The 17,139-nt window shown below is 38.5% G+C and overlaps 1 protein-coding gene across 1 annotated transcript; it reads right to left on the reverse strand.

The window, feature by feature from the left end:
- Window positions 1–5,540: 5,540 nt before the first annotated feature.
- Window positions 5,541–15,912, reverse strand: LOC139730486 (protein lin-7 homolog C-like). Its single transcript, XM_071641327.1, has 6 exons — window positions 15,871–15,912; window positions 13,543–13,584; window positions 12,823–12,971; window positions 9,227–9,436; window positions 8,466–8,665; window positions 5,541–7,107 (listed from the first exon to the last, which is right to left on the reverse strand). The coding sequence occupies exons 1-5, from the start codon at window positions 15,902–15,904 to the stop codon at window positions 8,504–8,506; spliced, it is 597 nt and encodes a 198-aa protein (XP_071497428.1). The 5' UTR covers window positions 15,905–15,912; the 3' UTR covers window positions 5,541–7,107; window positions 8,466–8,503.
- Between the last annotated feature and the right edge of the window lie 1,227 nt (window positions 15,913–17,139).

Genomic DNA, 17,139 nt, shown 5'->3' on the forward strand with positions numbered 1-17,139 from the left:
TCAAAAAACCAAATCAGAAGACTGCCTTCGTGCAGGATGCGAAGAGGCAGATATAGGAGATTGTTAACAGCAGATTAACTTTGTTGTTCCCATTAGCAACTGGACTGAGTGTACTGTCGACGATGTTCAAAGTACAAAGTACAAGTAAACATTATTTTGTTCTTTCTTGATCTTCTTTTTTTTTATCATGCTTTCATTTTTTTTCTTTTTGTCAGATACCAACGTTAGAATAATATATTATTATAATGGTCCTCAGCAGCTGTGTTTATATTGCTTTTCTGTGTACTTCTAGACGAGGACATAAACCGAAAGTGTGAATAGTCTTACAACTCAAATTGTATTTTCTCATTAGATTTACATAGGAACTTTATTATACAAACGTAGCTATAGCCAGCATACATACAAAATAACATTCATGCACGTGGCGGACTGGTCTGGCAATCTTTATAGAGGGCGTTGTAGCTATTTGATTGTCACTGAAACTTCTTTACTTCAAAATTTGTGCGACGTACGTTGAATACTCTACGGATTTCCTTTATACTGTGTTTGACTGTTCAACATTGATAAAATGTGATTATCAGATTCTTTGGTATGGTATGACTTTACTTCTCATTATTATCCTGCTCTTTTTAACTTCCAGTGGCCTTTGAAATTAAAACCAAACAAATCAATGAAAATATCAACTAAACGTCTAATCAAATCACAATTATGGAAACAAATTATGAAATGACATAAAAAAAAAATATGTGCCTTTTACCACTGAGATGTATACATGACATTACACAATATATCTTTTGAATCTGGTCTCAACCATGCAATCTCTGCTCATATTTTGTACATTTTGTATTTTTGTATCACACTTGTGTATATATTGTTTGTGCATGTGTGCGTGTGAGTGTGGGTGTGTGGGTGTGTGTGTGTGTGTGTGTGTGTGCATGCATGTGAATGTATATGTGTGTTAATCCAAAGTGTAATTTCAGCATTGTGTCTCTTTCTATGACAAACTGTCATATATAATATGTGTGTAATATCATGCATGACTATCATTGTCATTAATCTTACGTGTTATCACACATGTATTTACATAGACTATGATCACAATAACGAGTAAAGAAGTCTGCTGATATTCTGGTACATGAATTGCATTGTGCTTATTCATTTCTTACAAATTCAGTCTGTGTACACCTTTATAATGTTGCTTTGTCTGTGCATATATATATATATATATATATATATATATATATATATATATATATATACCTGTATAAAATTATCATATCATTTTGAATGATAGCCATCAATTTGGCCCATTTTTACTTGAGGCTACTTGCTATGACAGAGAAACATGTATAACCACAGTGTTATGGAACAATGAAAGTGCAGGATCGCTGTTCATATTGTTAGATTTTTTTTCCTCACTATGACTGCAACAGTAAGCAATCGAAAAGGTAAATGTAAATAAACTCACAAAAATTCAACTTGCGCATGTTTTAAACCAAATTAATTTTCTGGCTATAGTATGACATCAATACCATTATACTTAAAGGTGAGACAGGCTTCATTTGATTTTACGTTTTACCTTATCTAATTAAATTTCGCCCCCCCCCCCCTTCCAGCATTACCATAAATACAAATGTATGTCTCCAATTAACCAATGGTACATTGTAAAAGCTTCACTAAGTGTTAAGACAGGGAGCAATAATTGCCTATAAGGGTAGATCATAACAAATGTATTTTATAAATCACAATGGCCCTGTTCGTCTTTCCATGACAATGGCTATAACTTATACTGGAAAATGAAACCATTTTGCTTTACTAAACAGAACCTGATCTGTCATGCATAAAATGTCATAAGGCAACTTTACAATTTGTACAGAAGGACAATGAAATCTCATCAAAACGAAAAAAAAAAAGTTATCTCTGTATTTTTATATATATTATACAATGTATTTTCTAAGGATACAGCTATACAGCTGTACAATAATACTGCAGTGGTGTACAAGTATGTGTTACAGTGGATTCCCATTATAACATACACGTTTATAACAAACTTTCAGATAAGACAAAGTAAAATTCAGGGCCCAAAATTATCAATTAGATTATCTACATACATTGTGTGAGTTTGGATATAACAACATTTCGATATAAAGAAATAAAAAACTGCCAGTCCAGGGACTTTATTATAACAGGAGTTGCCCGTATATGTTTCATGCAGGTGTGTGTGTGTGCGTGTGCGTGTGTGTGCGTGTGCCTGTATGTGTGTGTGTGTGAGTGTGTGTGTGTGTGAGTGTGTGTGCGTGTGAGTGTGTGTGTGTGTGGGTGTGTGTGTGTGTGTGTGAGTGTGTGTGGGTGCATGCGACTCATAGTTGTTGTGCATCTGTGTGTATAGAAAAGTGTAAAAAAAAGTGCATAGACATTTCTACACAAAGACTATTGAGAAAGAAAGTGATCCTTTTTGACAAAAGTAGATATCATATCTGAGTTTATTTCTATAATCTTCCTCTTCACAACACAAACTACACATTATCTTTTAACATCTGCTATCACAAATACCTCTCATAACCTAACACAGCTGTATGTCAAAGTCGCCATGAAATTTCGGTAAAACCAAAAACAAATCGATAAAAAGAATAAGAAATGAAATAAACCTGAGTCCGCATGTAGCAATCTGGATCCGTGAGAGTCTGTCATGGCGATCATGGGCAGATTAATAAATGCTATCCTACACAATAGATGAAGGCAGACAGGTTAACACATTCAATTCAGAAATGATCTGTTCCATGTTACAGCCCTATGGGTAGTCCATCATCTCAGAGGCAAGGAGTTAAAGCAAGGACTGTCAAGAACTTGGGGGGGGGGGGCATTCAATCTACCACCTGAATGCAAGGCATGAAAGTGATGCAACATGTATTTGGCATCAGCTAAGCACCACACCGTACTCATATCCTACTCAACAGGATACATGTATTCACAGTTAGGGGAACCCCTGGTTCAAGATCAACTGCTTTTGATGACAAGAGAGCTTTAGGTCTTTTAGAGATCTTTCTTTATAATATACAATTTGAAGTCATGTGCCTAAAATAGCAAATATTACAAGATATTGCAAGAGAAGAGCTCATACAGCTTAACATGCATAACTCTTCTCTTTTGTCAGGGAAAATTTACAATTTACAGGTAAAATACTTTGTGTAACAGACTTCACTCAAATATAAAATTGGGCAAAGAAGTTTCTCCTATTTAAAATCAACAATAACAATACAAATGAAATTAAAAATGTTGACACTCTTACTTTCTGCTATGATTGCTCTTGCGTTAAAAAAAAAAATGATGCAAAAATTCATCTGTTTAACTTCATGATTTGTGCTGAGGTCTGAAAAGAGGTGTGTAATATCACATTTCTTGATGGAGTACAGATGGCACACAAGGACCACTGGGTGCTAAGGTGCCAAGTCACCAGCTGCTCCCCCAAACAACCCATTGTGTCTCATTGCCTCCTTGGTCTACACCACGACTGAAACATCATGAAGTGCTCCCTCCTAGATAGCGGAACATGACCTCTTAACTGCTCAGTGTCAGGACGTGCTTTCATGACGAGATATGACGGCTCCATGCTATCACAAGCACAATGCTTGAACTCAGTAAATAACAAGAGGCCAGACTTCAGATTCCCTTTCCAAGAAATCAACTGCACTGTTTTGCAAAGTGAGCATCTTACATGAACAGGCACAGTGCACTTGCGACCCAACAATGAATTCTATAGATTTTTTTATTAAAACTCAGATGACTTTTTGGAAACAGGGCCCAAAGTCAATTGAAATTGCGATCCCCCTCATGGCTTAAACTGAAATATCACTCCTTTAGCCTAGAGGACTTCTACTGCACTTGAAATTGGGACATACATATTGTTTGGCAGTTGTTGAGACATTATCAGCAAACTAAAATCAATTTTTAAATTTCCCATAAAACATCACGAGGATTTGTTCTACCTGATGTGGAAAGACAAACTACTCTGTATAACCTTACCCTTTGTAACAATTCATATCACATCTCTTTTAATACATACATATTATACACATGAACAAGTTAATAATTTCTAAGCATATACAGTGTATGATATACTTTGTAGACTTTTATGTTCTTTAAGACCTTGATATACAATGTAACAGAAAGTTGGTCATTACTTAGATGGTGTCAAAAATGTTTCAATGCATTTCACGGTCCATGGTTAGTTTTGTATGATACCATCATCTCTGCCTAAGTTGAGGACACACAAATCACTTTTTTTTTTCTTTCCCCAAGTCATGGCAAATTCTCGTACCTAAAAATGCAAAAATTCATCATTACATCATGCATTTCTAAAAAAATATGCTAAAAACCAAAACAAAACACTCACATTTCCAATCCCACAGGTTTCCACTCTATAATGCAGAGATGACTGCACTTCTAATTTTGACAGTAATCTAACGGCCTGCAAACTACAGATAATAACTTCATTGACCCCTGTTTTCTTTTGCCCCTTCCACTACATGTGTTACACATCCGGTGGCTCTGAAGTTTATGAGCTCATAAGGATTACATACTGTAAAACAAGGGATGTTCGCGTGCATTTTAATTTCGCGAATTTCGCGAGAGCCAAGATTCGCAAAATTAAAATGCATGCAAACGTTCATGTCTGCACTCTATGCATTGAATGTTAGAGGCAACTCGCAAAAAAAGTTTCATGCCGCAAAAAGGCCGTCGGCTCCAATTTGCGAAAATATCATGTTTCACAGTACACCATGATTTGCATTTCTACAGAACACATGGTCCAAGCCTAAAAGAATATTAAGTACATTATTGCAGTCAGGAGGACTTTATTTGGGGGCATACAATTCTACAGCAACAATTAGAGAGACTTCATACACATTCTTTTCTTTCTTACATGTGACACTTTCCTCAACTGCCGAGAAAACTGAGACCTTGAAAGAAAGAAAAAATAAAAATGGGAGAAAAGCACATATTTCTACAAGACGAATTGTATGTAATTACAAGCTATCATCATGTCTATACATTTCAAATACAGAGTATCATATAATATCTGACTATTGTATAGTATGCTGTGTATCATATTCAGCAGAATTCCTGCATGTTGGTTTTGGCAGTTTTGAGGAAAAAAGAGCCTGATTTTGTGTGAATATCTAGTCTAGTACAAACGTGATGAACTACTTTAAGTACACAAATAAGCATTACCATATTTATCATATTTCTGTTTCTTTTAAACTACAATCTGCTGTTTAAACTTGTAAGCAGGCTAGGTACAAAATCAAATTAAGGACACTTTCTCAGACATTATTAAGATTGTCTTGAACAAGAAAAAGTCCTCCTTCTCCAAATAATCTCTGCAATGTTTGCATATACAAGTCTGAGGAGAATAATCAGAATCAGAATAAAGAAAAAGAAAAAAAAAAGACTTGGGTCAAATTGTAGATATAACTGGTTGTGGGATCATTGGAGATGTATGGTAGTATTCATTTCAGGTTCCAGTCGTTATCTTTCAGTATTTGAAGTGTCTCCTCCACTGCCTATGAAATTTGAGACAAAACAGCTGAATGTTGCGTCATTAGAGGGATTAGAAGAGATAGAAACCTTGGGGCAAAGTTTTCATCCACACTTACTTAATTACCATATTACTCTAAAACATGACTCAAAGTTTTCACACCTACGCTGGCATCAGCATTTCTACTTTTGTGGTTGACAGATCAAATCTTGATGGTTTATGCAGTCCCAAAATGAACAGGAACCTGCGCAATCAAACCTTGACAATGGGACACAATACAACTTTCTGGTCTGCCGATGATCATTCACAGATGAATCTAGAGAAAGGATAAGCAACTCATGAAAACTGGTTGGGGGAGGCCGCATGCCCCCTCGGAAAAATATGACACAATAGTTCTTATATGGAATGGTGACTGATTTGGTAAAGGCTAGAACATTTAGAAAGATGGCATGAAACACCTTGAAATTTGACAGTTACAGGTACTATTGGCCAGTTAATCTGCATCTCCCAGAATCAAAAAATGAGAAAGTCTTCATTACAGAAAACTTGTCATATAGCGCTCATAATAGTCCGGTTGGGTAATTTATTCAAAGTCCACGCATGCTTTATTTGCAGAAACTATCCTTAACAACCACAAAGCTTGCCAGAGGCTTGTCCTACCTAGCAATGACTCAGTGAATTGAACTTGATAGGAGGGAGCAGGTGAATGAAATGCTTTGTTACTCAACTGCAGGAAAAGATATATCCACAAATTGCAATACCTTACAGAAATGGTCTGTTGTGCATACTGTTGCTTGCGCGAGAGAGAAAGAAATAAAGCGAGAGAGATTCAGCTCAGTTCAGAGCAACATGTCAAATGCCAACTGCCTTGCACTACTTCTACATAAGCAGGGCTTTGGGGCAATGTGGTGCAGTCAATGCTGAAATGCCCCCTTTACATCATCTACATCAACTACACAAATACTCATACGATATATCTATTACCTACAAAAGCTATAATACCATAATGGCTACTCCAGAGTCATCTTACACAACCCTATTAAAGTGTGCACTGTCATAAATAACTCAATGACGTATGATGTACGTCATTTCGATGTGAAGATTCATGAGTATATTACATGTAAATGGCAAAACAAAAGAATGAGGGAGAAGCAAAAGAAGAAGAAAAGCAAATGCCCTATCCGCAATGCTTTGTTTTCGGCTGGTTTCCCACACAAAAGATGTCAAATCTCCTGGCAGTGCAAAACGTTTTGTGGGACTGGGGATCTTTGTTAATACTAGAGTGATGTTAAAAGGGCATGTAAGAATACAGAGCACACAAATACATTAATAATATTTCTTTCAACGTAAGTAGAACACTACTTGTGATGATACGCTGATGTTTGATTTTATCACTCGAGCTCCGTTTCCCCCCATGTTGTGCCCACAATCTCAGAGGGTCTATCTGTTGGCATCTATCGCTGTACAGAAAGTGATCGGCATTGGGATTCGTTGCGGGCGAGGGAGGGGGGTGGAGTTTACACGTGGGGCAAGTTTTGAACTGCAGTTAATCACGTGGCAGTTGAATATACCTGTGAGACAAGAAAAAACAAAATAAAACAAAAAACAAAGCATGAAAAGGAGGAAATAAAAACACACTTGCAAACTGTAATGTCAGGAATACATTAGATTTCGACAAAAAGCCCTACAATTAGAGAATTAACAGACTTTTCCAGAACATTGAATTCAAACATTACCTTCTGCAAGAAAAATATTGCTACAATGAAATAAAAAAAAGATATTTAGCAAAACACAATGGCTTGAAAATTATGCTGTGACTATAAAGACATCTATGCATAATTCTAACAATAATGCTCATAAACTGTTCCAGAACTGTTTGTTCAGACACTAACAATGGGGAAAATAAACAACAAATGGCAGATGTTGACACTCCTAGATTTTTAATTTTTTCTCTCTTTTTTTTGGAACAACCTTTGAAGATCTTTTCCAACCCAAAGCTCTACATGGCTCAAATTCCACGTAATATCAGACGCATACAGTGTGAGAAGGCAGGATCATGGAGCCTAGATTTCTCAAACTAGGAACGTTGGTAACTCTTACTGTGCTTGTCCATCAATTGGTATGCATGTTGGAATGCTTCCTTAATAGCCGTTTGGTTCTGATGTATGGAAAGCAATTTGTCAATGAATAGAAATTACATAATCGCCCTATGTTGGAATGCTTCCTTAATAGCCGTTTGGTTCTGATGTATGGAAAGCAATTTGTCAATGAACAAAAATTACATAATCGCCCTAAACTCTATCTTGTCACCAAAGCCGTTCCGTCGCACTGAGGCACACTGCTGGGCCCAAGTGGGCTTGCTTTAACTTTACAACCAGGGACCAGTTGCATGAAAGTTGGGATCAAACCTACATCAGAAAATCAAACACTAGTCTCTGAATACTCAATTCTGATTGGTTTATGCCTGACTTACATTTGATTCACTAACTTATAAAGGTTCGATTGCCTCCTTTTGTGCAACCGCGCCCATGTCGAGTTTGGACGAAATGCCGATGAAAAAGCTTGGCTAGGTTAACCCGCTGATTTTGCTACAAGATGCATTTCCCATAGACACTTGCCCGAGTATACTAGGGACTCATCCTCAATGGGTTAAGCTATTAGTGTCTGAACACATAAAGAGTGAAGAAGTGCAATTACAGCCAACCTTGCCTAAGTTGAATCTATTTGGACTGAAGAAATAGCTTCAACTTAAAGAAAATTCGGCTTATGAGGAATTAAAATCAAAAGAATGTGAAGAGAAGAGGACTTGAGAAGACCTTTGACTTTGGTGATTATTCAACTTAAGCAAGGTTGACTGTATACAGGTTTGGAAGGCAATCGCACTTTGCAGTAGTAAAGGTACAAAATGTAACCACTCCTTGTCACTTACGAGATGAAAGTCTTGTAGTGAACAATGGCTCCATCGGCTCATTCCGGTGACATCTGACGCCGGCGGGCGGCCCGCTGCCGGTCGAACCGCGTCTCCATCTCCTCCAGCACTTTCGGGGTGTAGCGGACGACGAGCTTGACGCGGTCCAGCGCCGACTTGAGGAGCTCCACGGCTTTCTCGTGCTGCTCACCCTCCACTGACTGTCGTGGGGAGGGGGAAGGGTGTGAGGAAATTACAACAACAAAAGGTAAAACATTAATTTCTATACGCCTACAGAAAATGGGGAATTTTTTGGCTCTAAAATGGAGACATACGAATAAAAAATGTGTAAAAATATGCACTGATAACAAAATTTCAGTTGGGTATAAATAAAAAAAAAATTGAAACATTAGCCAAAAAGGTTTGCCAATAGTACTGTAATGTCAGAACATATATCCAATCGCAGTATCACTACATGTATGTCATCTTTTAGAATCAATTGCAAATTAGGCCATAGCCATATCCATTACTCTTCTACAGTGTATACATGCATAAGTAGATAGCATGCAGTTGTCGGGAAATACTGCTAGAGCAAGATTGATCATTACATTAAATTCTACCTACCCACTACTGAACAAGGAAGGCACTGAGAAATCAACCATTTTCCTTTTTTTCTGATCTTTTTCTTTTGGATACATGACAAATCAGGAAAGGGGGGGGGGAGGGAAGGGGAATAACGCACAGAGGATGAGGGGGTGTGATGGTACATCATTCATTCTCACCACTCCGTTCACAGACAGCAGCTGATCTCCCCGCTTCAGTCCCCCGTGTCTGTGGGCCACGCCGCCGGGAATGATTCGCGAGATGTAGATGGGCGAGTTCTGCTCCCTGCCCCCCATCACGTTGAAGCCCAGACCCTCGTCTGTCTTTGGCAGCTCCACTACCCTGGGGTGGGCGTGGCCCTCACTGGCAGCAAAGGCAGCTACTGTGGCCTGCAAAGGATCAACAGATTTTTGTACATTTCTTATTCAACTGGAAAAAAAAAAAAACTCACAAAAAAAACACACACAAAAAAAGAGAAGGAATGACGCATAGCATACTTATGGTACTATTTGTTCAAGTTTGCTATTTTGTTGACTCTAAACAGGGCTGATTGTAATGAAAGACTTTAAAATAAACACATTATTGTTCCGAAGCTGAAAACCTGGATATTGGTTTGGAGAAACATATCGAGAAATAGAGAGAGGGATATCAATAATAGAGAACAAAAACAAAGCAAAGACAACAAAACAAAACAAAACAAAGACAAAAAAAAAGGTTCCCTCATTTTCACAATATAGTTTTTGCTCATACATGCTGTAACACATTTATAGCACAGCTCAATACAATATATTCATAAACCATTCTGGTTTCTAATGATTTAAAAACAACAAACAACAACAACTTGCATTCTCTCTTTCTGACACCAGATAAGAAAGTGCTTGTACAAATTGCCTGACACACATGTATAATGTACATAATCATATTAACAAGGTGTCCTTGTCACTTGTAACAGCTGTAATGTTCACTCTCTCAGTTTAAAGTTTTATGTTAATATGACTGCTCACTCAATTCTTATGGCTGTCTACTGTACACTAGTAGCAAACACCTCATGGCAAAACAGTTTCATGAAGCACTGTACTACATTACAAAAAAAAAAAAAAAACACTGTTTAGTTACATACTATGTCTGATTTGTATTTTAAAGTGCTGTAGTAACAGTTTCATTTTAATTACCCATGAAGTACCGGGTAGTAAAAACATAAAAATGAAACACATCCAAATACAGGTCGATCAAGCCATCTCTCCTGGATTTTCTAAAATGCTATCTTCAAGAGACGGTGATACCATTGGATTGTGATACGTAAATTTGCTATCAATATTATCTTCAATGCTAAAAGTGGAAAGGAATTGACTGAAAAAGCCACAAATTACCACCTGGGAAAAAATGTGCATAAAAGTTGCACAAGTAATGCTCTCAAACTTTTGAATCGGAAACAGGGTTCTATACAGTGTAGAAGTATATAGTACTTGTATGTCATTGAGCATCACTGTATTCTACTGGTATCATTCAGTATCTATTACAGCAAAAAACTTTTAAGGCACAAGAGAAAGCTGTTCTTGCACAAATTAATATCAGCATAAGACAGTAAAGATTTTGAATATTATTTTCTATGTAGAGAGCCAGCTTTATTGATAAGAAATGTTTTGTTTTTTATTATTATTTTTTTAAAGAATATGATTCCTTTCACAACCATACCATTAAGCCCCCTCAAACACACCCAAGACTGGTAATAGACGGGTGTATTTATTCACTTGCAAGCGTTGCAATTCAGATGCAGGTTTTGTACAGTCCTTGTTCTGCTCACAATCACACAGCCATCAGTACTGCATTGTGTTGCATAGAGAGCATCACACATATTATTTCATGCCCCTGGATGCCTTTGTTATGCAGACAGTCAATTAAAGAGAGGAAATTTGGTGGATTTGCAATTTTACTGCAATGCCACAAGCAACCTACAACAACCTCAATTACGCAGTGCATTGTGGGAAGAAGGCAATTACAGTTAAAAACAGAAACGAGGAAAATGAAAACGAGGATGAAAAGGAAGAAGAGACTGATTAAAAAGATGAAGAAATAAGAGATGCAGGCACAGCAAACCAAACCACACACACACACACACACACACACACACACACACAAATGATTGTAATTATAGTGATTTCCCACAAAGGGTGAACGACTGTAACAATTTAAGGCTTTGAGGTATTACAGTTTGAGGTTTCACGAGGGTTTCCATGCTTGATCAGTGAATGACACAGTGCAGAATTTATTGTTGGCATGATGCCCCACCCCCATTTAGTCATTTAGCTCAAAGCAATGTGCACAAAGAGGATTCTCATGTGGGTGGGGACTACAATGTGTATCTGTAGAACATGCTTGCAATGTAGGCGTACAAGTGTTTTGTAACTTATCCCTCTGCAATTATTGAGCAAGAAGCTCTTGTTTTGCTGCTGTCAGGCAGGATCGATCTACACTGTTACTTTGCTGAATGTTTTGAACACATGCTTTTAACTTCTTTCTTTGTTTCAAATTTCATAAATTGTAAACACACCTGAATCTGGAGCTGCCCTAAGATAACGCACAACTGGATGTTGTGAAGTACACTGTATGTCAAAGTATGAAATGAATATGTTTTACTGTACATACTTCTAACCATGATTTGACAATCCTAATGTATATCAATACAATGTACTGAGTACTGAATCTTCAAAAGGTTTAGTACAACTGTAACTACATTATTTGCGTGACCACTCAACTTGACGGAGGAAAGTAAACCCTCCATGTCTGTAACTGATTATGATCACATGGCACACTTCATTACAGTCTGGTGGTCCAAAAAATTTGTGTAGGATGGGAGTATTGTGTAAATCTTCCCGTTTACAATGTATGTTCTGGTAGGTCCACAATTCGAACAAAATGACTCCAAACAGTATTCAAAGAGAAGACATATGTGTAATAAACCCATATCCTCAGGTAAAATGCCAACATACAATTCGAAGCCATGTAATACATGTAAATTGCAGCATACTATTACAATACTGATGACATTATTTGCATGTAACCAGTCATAATAGAGGCAATTTTAAGTATATCTATCCCCACCTGCCCATAACTCTAAGAGGTGTTGATAACAATGCAAATTACACATGTAGATGTACATTGTTTGTAATACAACTTCCAAAGTTCCTTATACATTGTGGTATGCAGTTACTGACGCTGTCTCCCTCCCACAATAAAAACAAACCAAAAAAGTTTGAGAAGCACTCTGAGCGCGCAGACCTCCGCCAAGCAGCTAATTTCCACCAATGATCTTGTTCTTCCATCGAGACCAGTGATTTCCACCCTTACGTAAGCATGCTAAAAATCACTCGAATTCCCAATATAGAAGCCTTTTGTTACGTCATAAACCCTCAGCTGCATGGCGCGCCTCACAGTAGAGCACACACTTTAGTGCACGTATGAAAACCTCAACTATGCGCAGCTTGAACTCCCAAGTTTATTGACCCTACCTGCCAAAATATCGCAAATCCTCCATAAAATCCATAAAAATGTCTGGATCACTACCAAACTTTAATCATCTGTTCCTTGCGTCATTCTCAACCTTTCCTGCAAGTTTCATCTAAATCCATTCACAACTTTTTGAGTTACTTTACACACGGACAAACAAACAAATGGTAAAAGAAAACATGACCTCCTCCCTTGATGGAGGTAAATATGAACATACAAGCAAACATAAAAGCAACAAAATTAGCAAAAAGTAAACAAAACAACTCACTTTGGCTGTTGCATTGGCTCTGACTTCTGGGTCACCCTGAATGTCTACCGTCTCGTGCACATGCTCGTAGACTTCTCGGACCGCGTTGAAGAAATCGCTCTCGAGGATGGCCTGCAGTGCAATCAGCTTCTGGGTCGGGAGCCCAGGCTCTACAGGAGGGCAAAACATTCACGAATGAAACATCATATATGGATGTGAACTTCCTTCTTCACGATGCAATACTACCAATGCGACTCACTCGTGTATGCATCATAGTTGGATGTTTGCATGTGTAGTTGTACTGATAAGTATTGGCAGTTCTCTGTTTCACATACGCATCACTTTTTACGTCCTTGATGCAAATCCCACCAGTGTGTAAGAGAGAACAAAAGAAGAAGGTCAAGTGAAAAAAGAAAGTAGTAGATTTAAATAATTGTGATCCTCGTCCTGGTTCTCATCTTTTTTGATTTGCCGCATCGACTCTTTCAATATTTACTACCGGTACTTCGGGGCATGACAGGGCTCTGCGATGCCAGTGTTTGTGCACTGGCAATATCAAGATTGATGACAGAGGTCTAGCAGGACAGACAAGGAATGAGATGCTGATATTGTTCTTCTCGATTTGTCACTCAATAGTCAAAGGCCAAGTCGGTTTTAATTTGTCCAGCCACTGTTTAATAGCCAAGAACACACAATGTAATCTAGGATGGCTACTGTAACTTTCTTAATCTTCATACTTACGTTGCTGAAGATTCTGTAGAAGTTGGATGGCACGGTTAACATCTGAAACAAAATTAACAAAATTATGAAAGTCAGATATGAATATGGAACTGTTAATAGCTTTTAAAATCTGCACCAAGGTTCAACTTCCTGCACCAAAATTCAACTAGCGCAAAAGCGTTTAAAGGCAGAGGGAAGTTATGACGCCAAGCGATACTCAAACATGATCATTCAAATGACATAGAGTCTAACAATATTCTTACATGTTTCAGCTTGTAAGTGCCGTCATTACACTTCAATTTGAGCAGTCAAAAATGAATTTACTGCCATAAATATTGCTGGATGCACTCAAAAATACCATTTCACATTTGACTATTACCAAGACTTGCTTGTCGATTGCTCACACTTAGCATCATCGGCATGCAAGCATTTGCCTGGTATACATCATCTTAATACATGTGCACTCTCTGAACAGACTGAAGATGAAGTTAGCGAGCCACTGCCGCAGCATTGCCAGGGCATGTTGGCATTTAACAGCCAATACAGGACAATGGCGGCTGCTGTTTTGCTCTAGGCGGGCGGTTGTGGTAATTAGAGTACATCTACCAATAGGTGAAACCGGTGAACAAAATGATATGAAAATGATGATGAACTGTATAATATAACAGGTTTGTTTGTTTGTTTGTTCATTTTCCAACTGAGAAGATGGCTGGATAGCCCATATTCAGCTACACTATAGTAATTAAAGCTGGTCTTCCATGAGGTCCAGTTGGATACGATATGAAACTGATGATGAACTGTGTGAACAAATTTGTTTGTTTATTCATTTTCCATATGAGAAGATGGCTGGATAGCTATAGCCCATATTCGGCAATTGTGCACTTTACGGCCCTATATTATCGGTGCGAGATTTTACCCTAATCGAGCAGTGCATGCGAATTCGAGTACTGTACCTATCAGGCACCGCATGTTCGACAGCGAGTCTTCCGGCGGCACTAGCACTGTACTAGTACTGTGTATGCATGTGTACATATTATGTATGAGATTTCTCGATGGGACACAGTTTGTGTGTGAATGTGTCAACGTGTGTGTACCTGTGTGTGTGTGTACCACCGAACTGTGGTGTGTGTGTGATGAAAGCACTTACGGTACGCCACATGGTTGCTCTATAAACGCCTTTCACTGCGAGGCACGGCGTGATCGAGCGCGAGCAGAGACCCCGCAGACAAACAGAAGGTGCTGTGCATTGGCACACAACGGAACGCAACAGTAAACTTCTGTGCTACAATCATTATTTTATATAAATGAATTCTGCGTTTAAATATCTTAAACAGGAGATCACTAATTAACCTATTTCAGAGGACATATGTCCACTCGCGGCCTTGGCGAAATTATTCTGTGAAATTACAATGAAAAAACCCAAAATCTTATCCCGATTTGTCAGTCTGTTAGTGTTTATTTCGTCCAAGCCTCCAATACCGTTCCCCGAGCCCAACCAGACGCCGTGCGAAGTGTGTATAGCTACCGATTTACGGGCAGCCATTACATGGACACACACACACACACACTCACACACACGCAAGCCTCGCCAGCGTGGTTGGTTCGCAGAAGCGCCAGAAGCGCAGTGAGTGAGACGGGCTTTTAGTGACCTTATCACTTGTCAAACGGCGTTCCATACAGCAAGAAAAGCTCGCCAGCTGCTCAGTGCGTGGTGGTTCACGGGATATCACCTTGGCATACGGCGAATAAGGTACCGATAATATAGGGTCGTAAAGTGCACAATTGCACCCTGCTCTTTGCGATGAATGAAAGTGCTCACAGAAGGACTGCAGTGGAGTGCAGAACAAGAGCAACTCTTGAGTCTATACACCATCTCCCGATTCTGATCTAAAGGCTGAATCTGTGGAATTCAGAGCCTAACAAATGTTAGAGCCTACCACATTAACCTGCTCAGAGTTTGGGCGGCGATCATGGCTTATTACTAGTATTAGATAGGACATAGGCCAAATGGCATAGCCAGCTACCACCTGTACCTGCAGCTGTACGCGGCCGCGGCCCGCCCACTAGAGTATCAATCCATACGCACGAGATCTACACTGCACTGATATATGGGCTGCAGCATCTAGCCTCTAAATTTACAGACAACACACAGTTTGTCAATGAGTCACAGTGACAGTGGAATCTCAGACTAAGGCAGTATTAAGTAAACATGCCAAAAAATCGACCATAGTTCGCCTGGAATGACGATAGAAAACATATCATACAATTCTACCAGATGCAAAATACAACAGTGATGAAATTCCGGTCAAATTCTGATCACACGCAATAGAAATAAAGAATTTATCTTACCCCGTTCCAGCGTAAGCTCTCCGGTAGCAGCCATTTTCACCTCGGTATTATGACGTCATGATGTCTTGCGATTAGTCTTGATTTCAAGCATAGGTTATTATCTATGATCTCTAATTCGCAAAATTATTGAGAGTCCTTTATGATTTACACTGAATATATGCCAAAAGATTTCTTGAGACAAGGGGATGTGTGCCTGTTAACTTGTTAAGACGGTGATCGGCAAGCTTTGCTGCCGGGATTTGTCACAGAATGGTAGGCCCTGAAGCTGCTGCTGCAGATTAGCGAAAACCACAATGTGGTTATTATTCCCTCGAAAAAAAAAAAAATCATCACATTGACACAGGTGAGGCCTACGTTTACAATTTCCACATAAGAACAGCGATTGGCAGACGTTGTTTGCAAATGTATAATTTGTCGTCGTTACGAAATGCGTACTTTGATACGGACAAACAAACTCTTCTTGCAGAATGGTAAATTTGAAGTTAGGTCGGAGTTACGCTTTAAACCTAAAATTACACTAATTATCCCTGTGGAACGCTTGTTCATGTACTTTTAGTAACCGTATAGCCTACATAGACAAGTGATGCCCAGGCCGACACAGTCAAATATAATCTATGTGATTTTACGATATTGATCATGACCTTCAGAAAACCATTTTGGTGTTCCCGTCTCAAACACTCACAAAAAAAAAAAACAACGAAAGAAAATGAAAAACAAACAAAAATGAAAATTAAATGGCAGTAAAAATATAATTATGAGGCTTATGCATCACTTATAACAAACCAGAAGAAGGTATATAGTTACATTCCAAGCAGGGGGTTCAAGAGCTGTCTAATGAGTTTCAACTGGCTTTATTATCATTATTGGTTGGAATTCGTTCATCCGATCAAATTACAACTTTAATATGCAAGGTTCGTTAATCAGAAAACATAAGGTTCGTCATTCCGACGGTTCGTTAGTCGTCGTAGATCTGTAGAATGTTTTGCAATATTTTGCTTACAATTCACCAGATCAAAGGAAATTTCACCTACCAGGTATATATTAATAATGATCAACGATGATAAAACAAAAGTGGCAGTCCCGTCATAACGTTCCGAAATAATACTACGTGCAAATGTGCAAATTAGAGCTGTACTGTATAAGAATGTGGTGAAAGTGTTAAAAACTGTTCACTTTCTCTTGCCACTAGTGATGGCGACGCAAGTAGGAAATTACCATCATAAAGAAATTTCTTCCCTATAAGAGAGAGAAAGTGTGTGTGTGTGTGTG

This window comes from Diadema antillarum, unplaced genomic scaffold (assembly GCF_040938485.1).
Source record: "Diadema antillarum isolate AM-2024a unplaced genomic scaffold, OU_Dant_1.0 seq00000316_RagTag, whole genome shotgun sequence".
Taxonomy (NCBI): Eukaryota; Metazoa; Echinodermata; class Echinoidea; order Diadematoida; family Diadematidae; genus Diadema; species Diadema antillarum.

What these genes read in the sequence shown, in the direction of transcription:
- LOC139730486 (XM_071641327.1), bottom strand. Translation starts at nt 15,904, where the DNA reads ATGGCTGCTACCGGAGAGCTTACGCTGGAACGGG. An exon ending in GAGCCAATGCAACAGCCAAA is followed by an intron (nt 9,437 to 12,822) that starts GTGAGTTGTTTT and finishes GATCCTTTGCAG; the next exon opens with GCCACAGTAGCTGCCTTTGC. An exon ending in TGCTGTCTGTGAACGGAGTG is followed by an intron (nt 8,666 to 9,226) that starts GTGAGAATGAAT and finishes TCCCCACGACAG; the next exon opens with TCAGTGGAGGGTGAGCAGCA.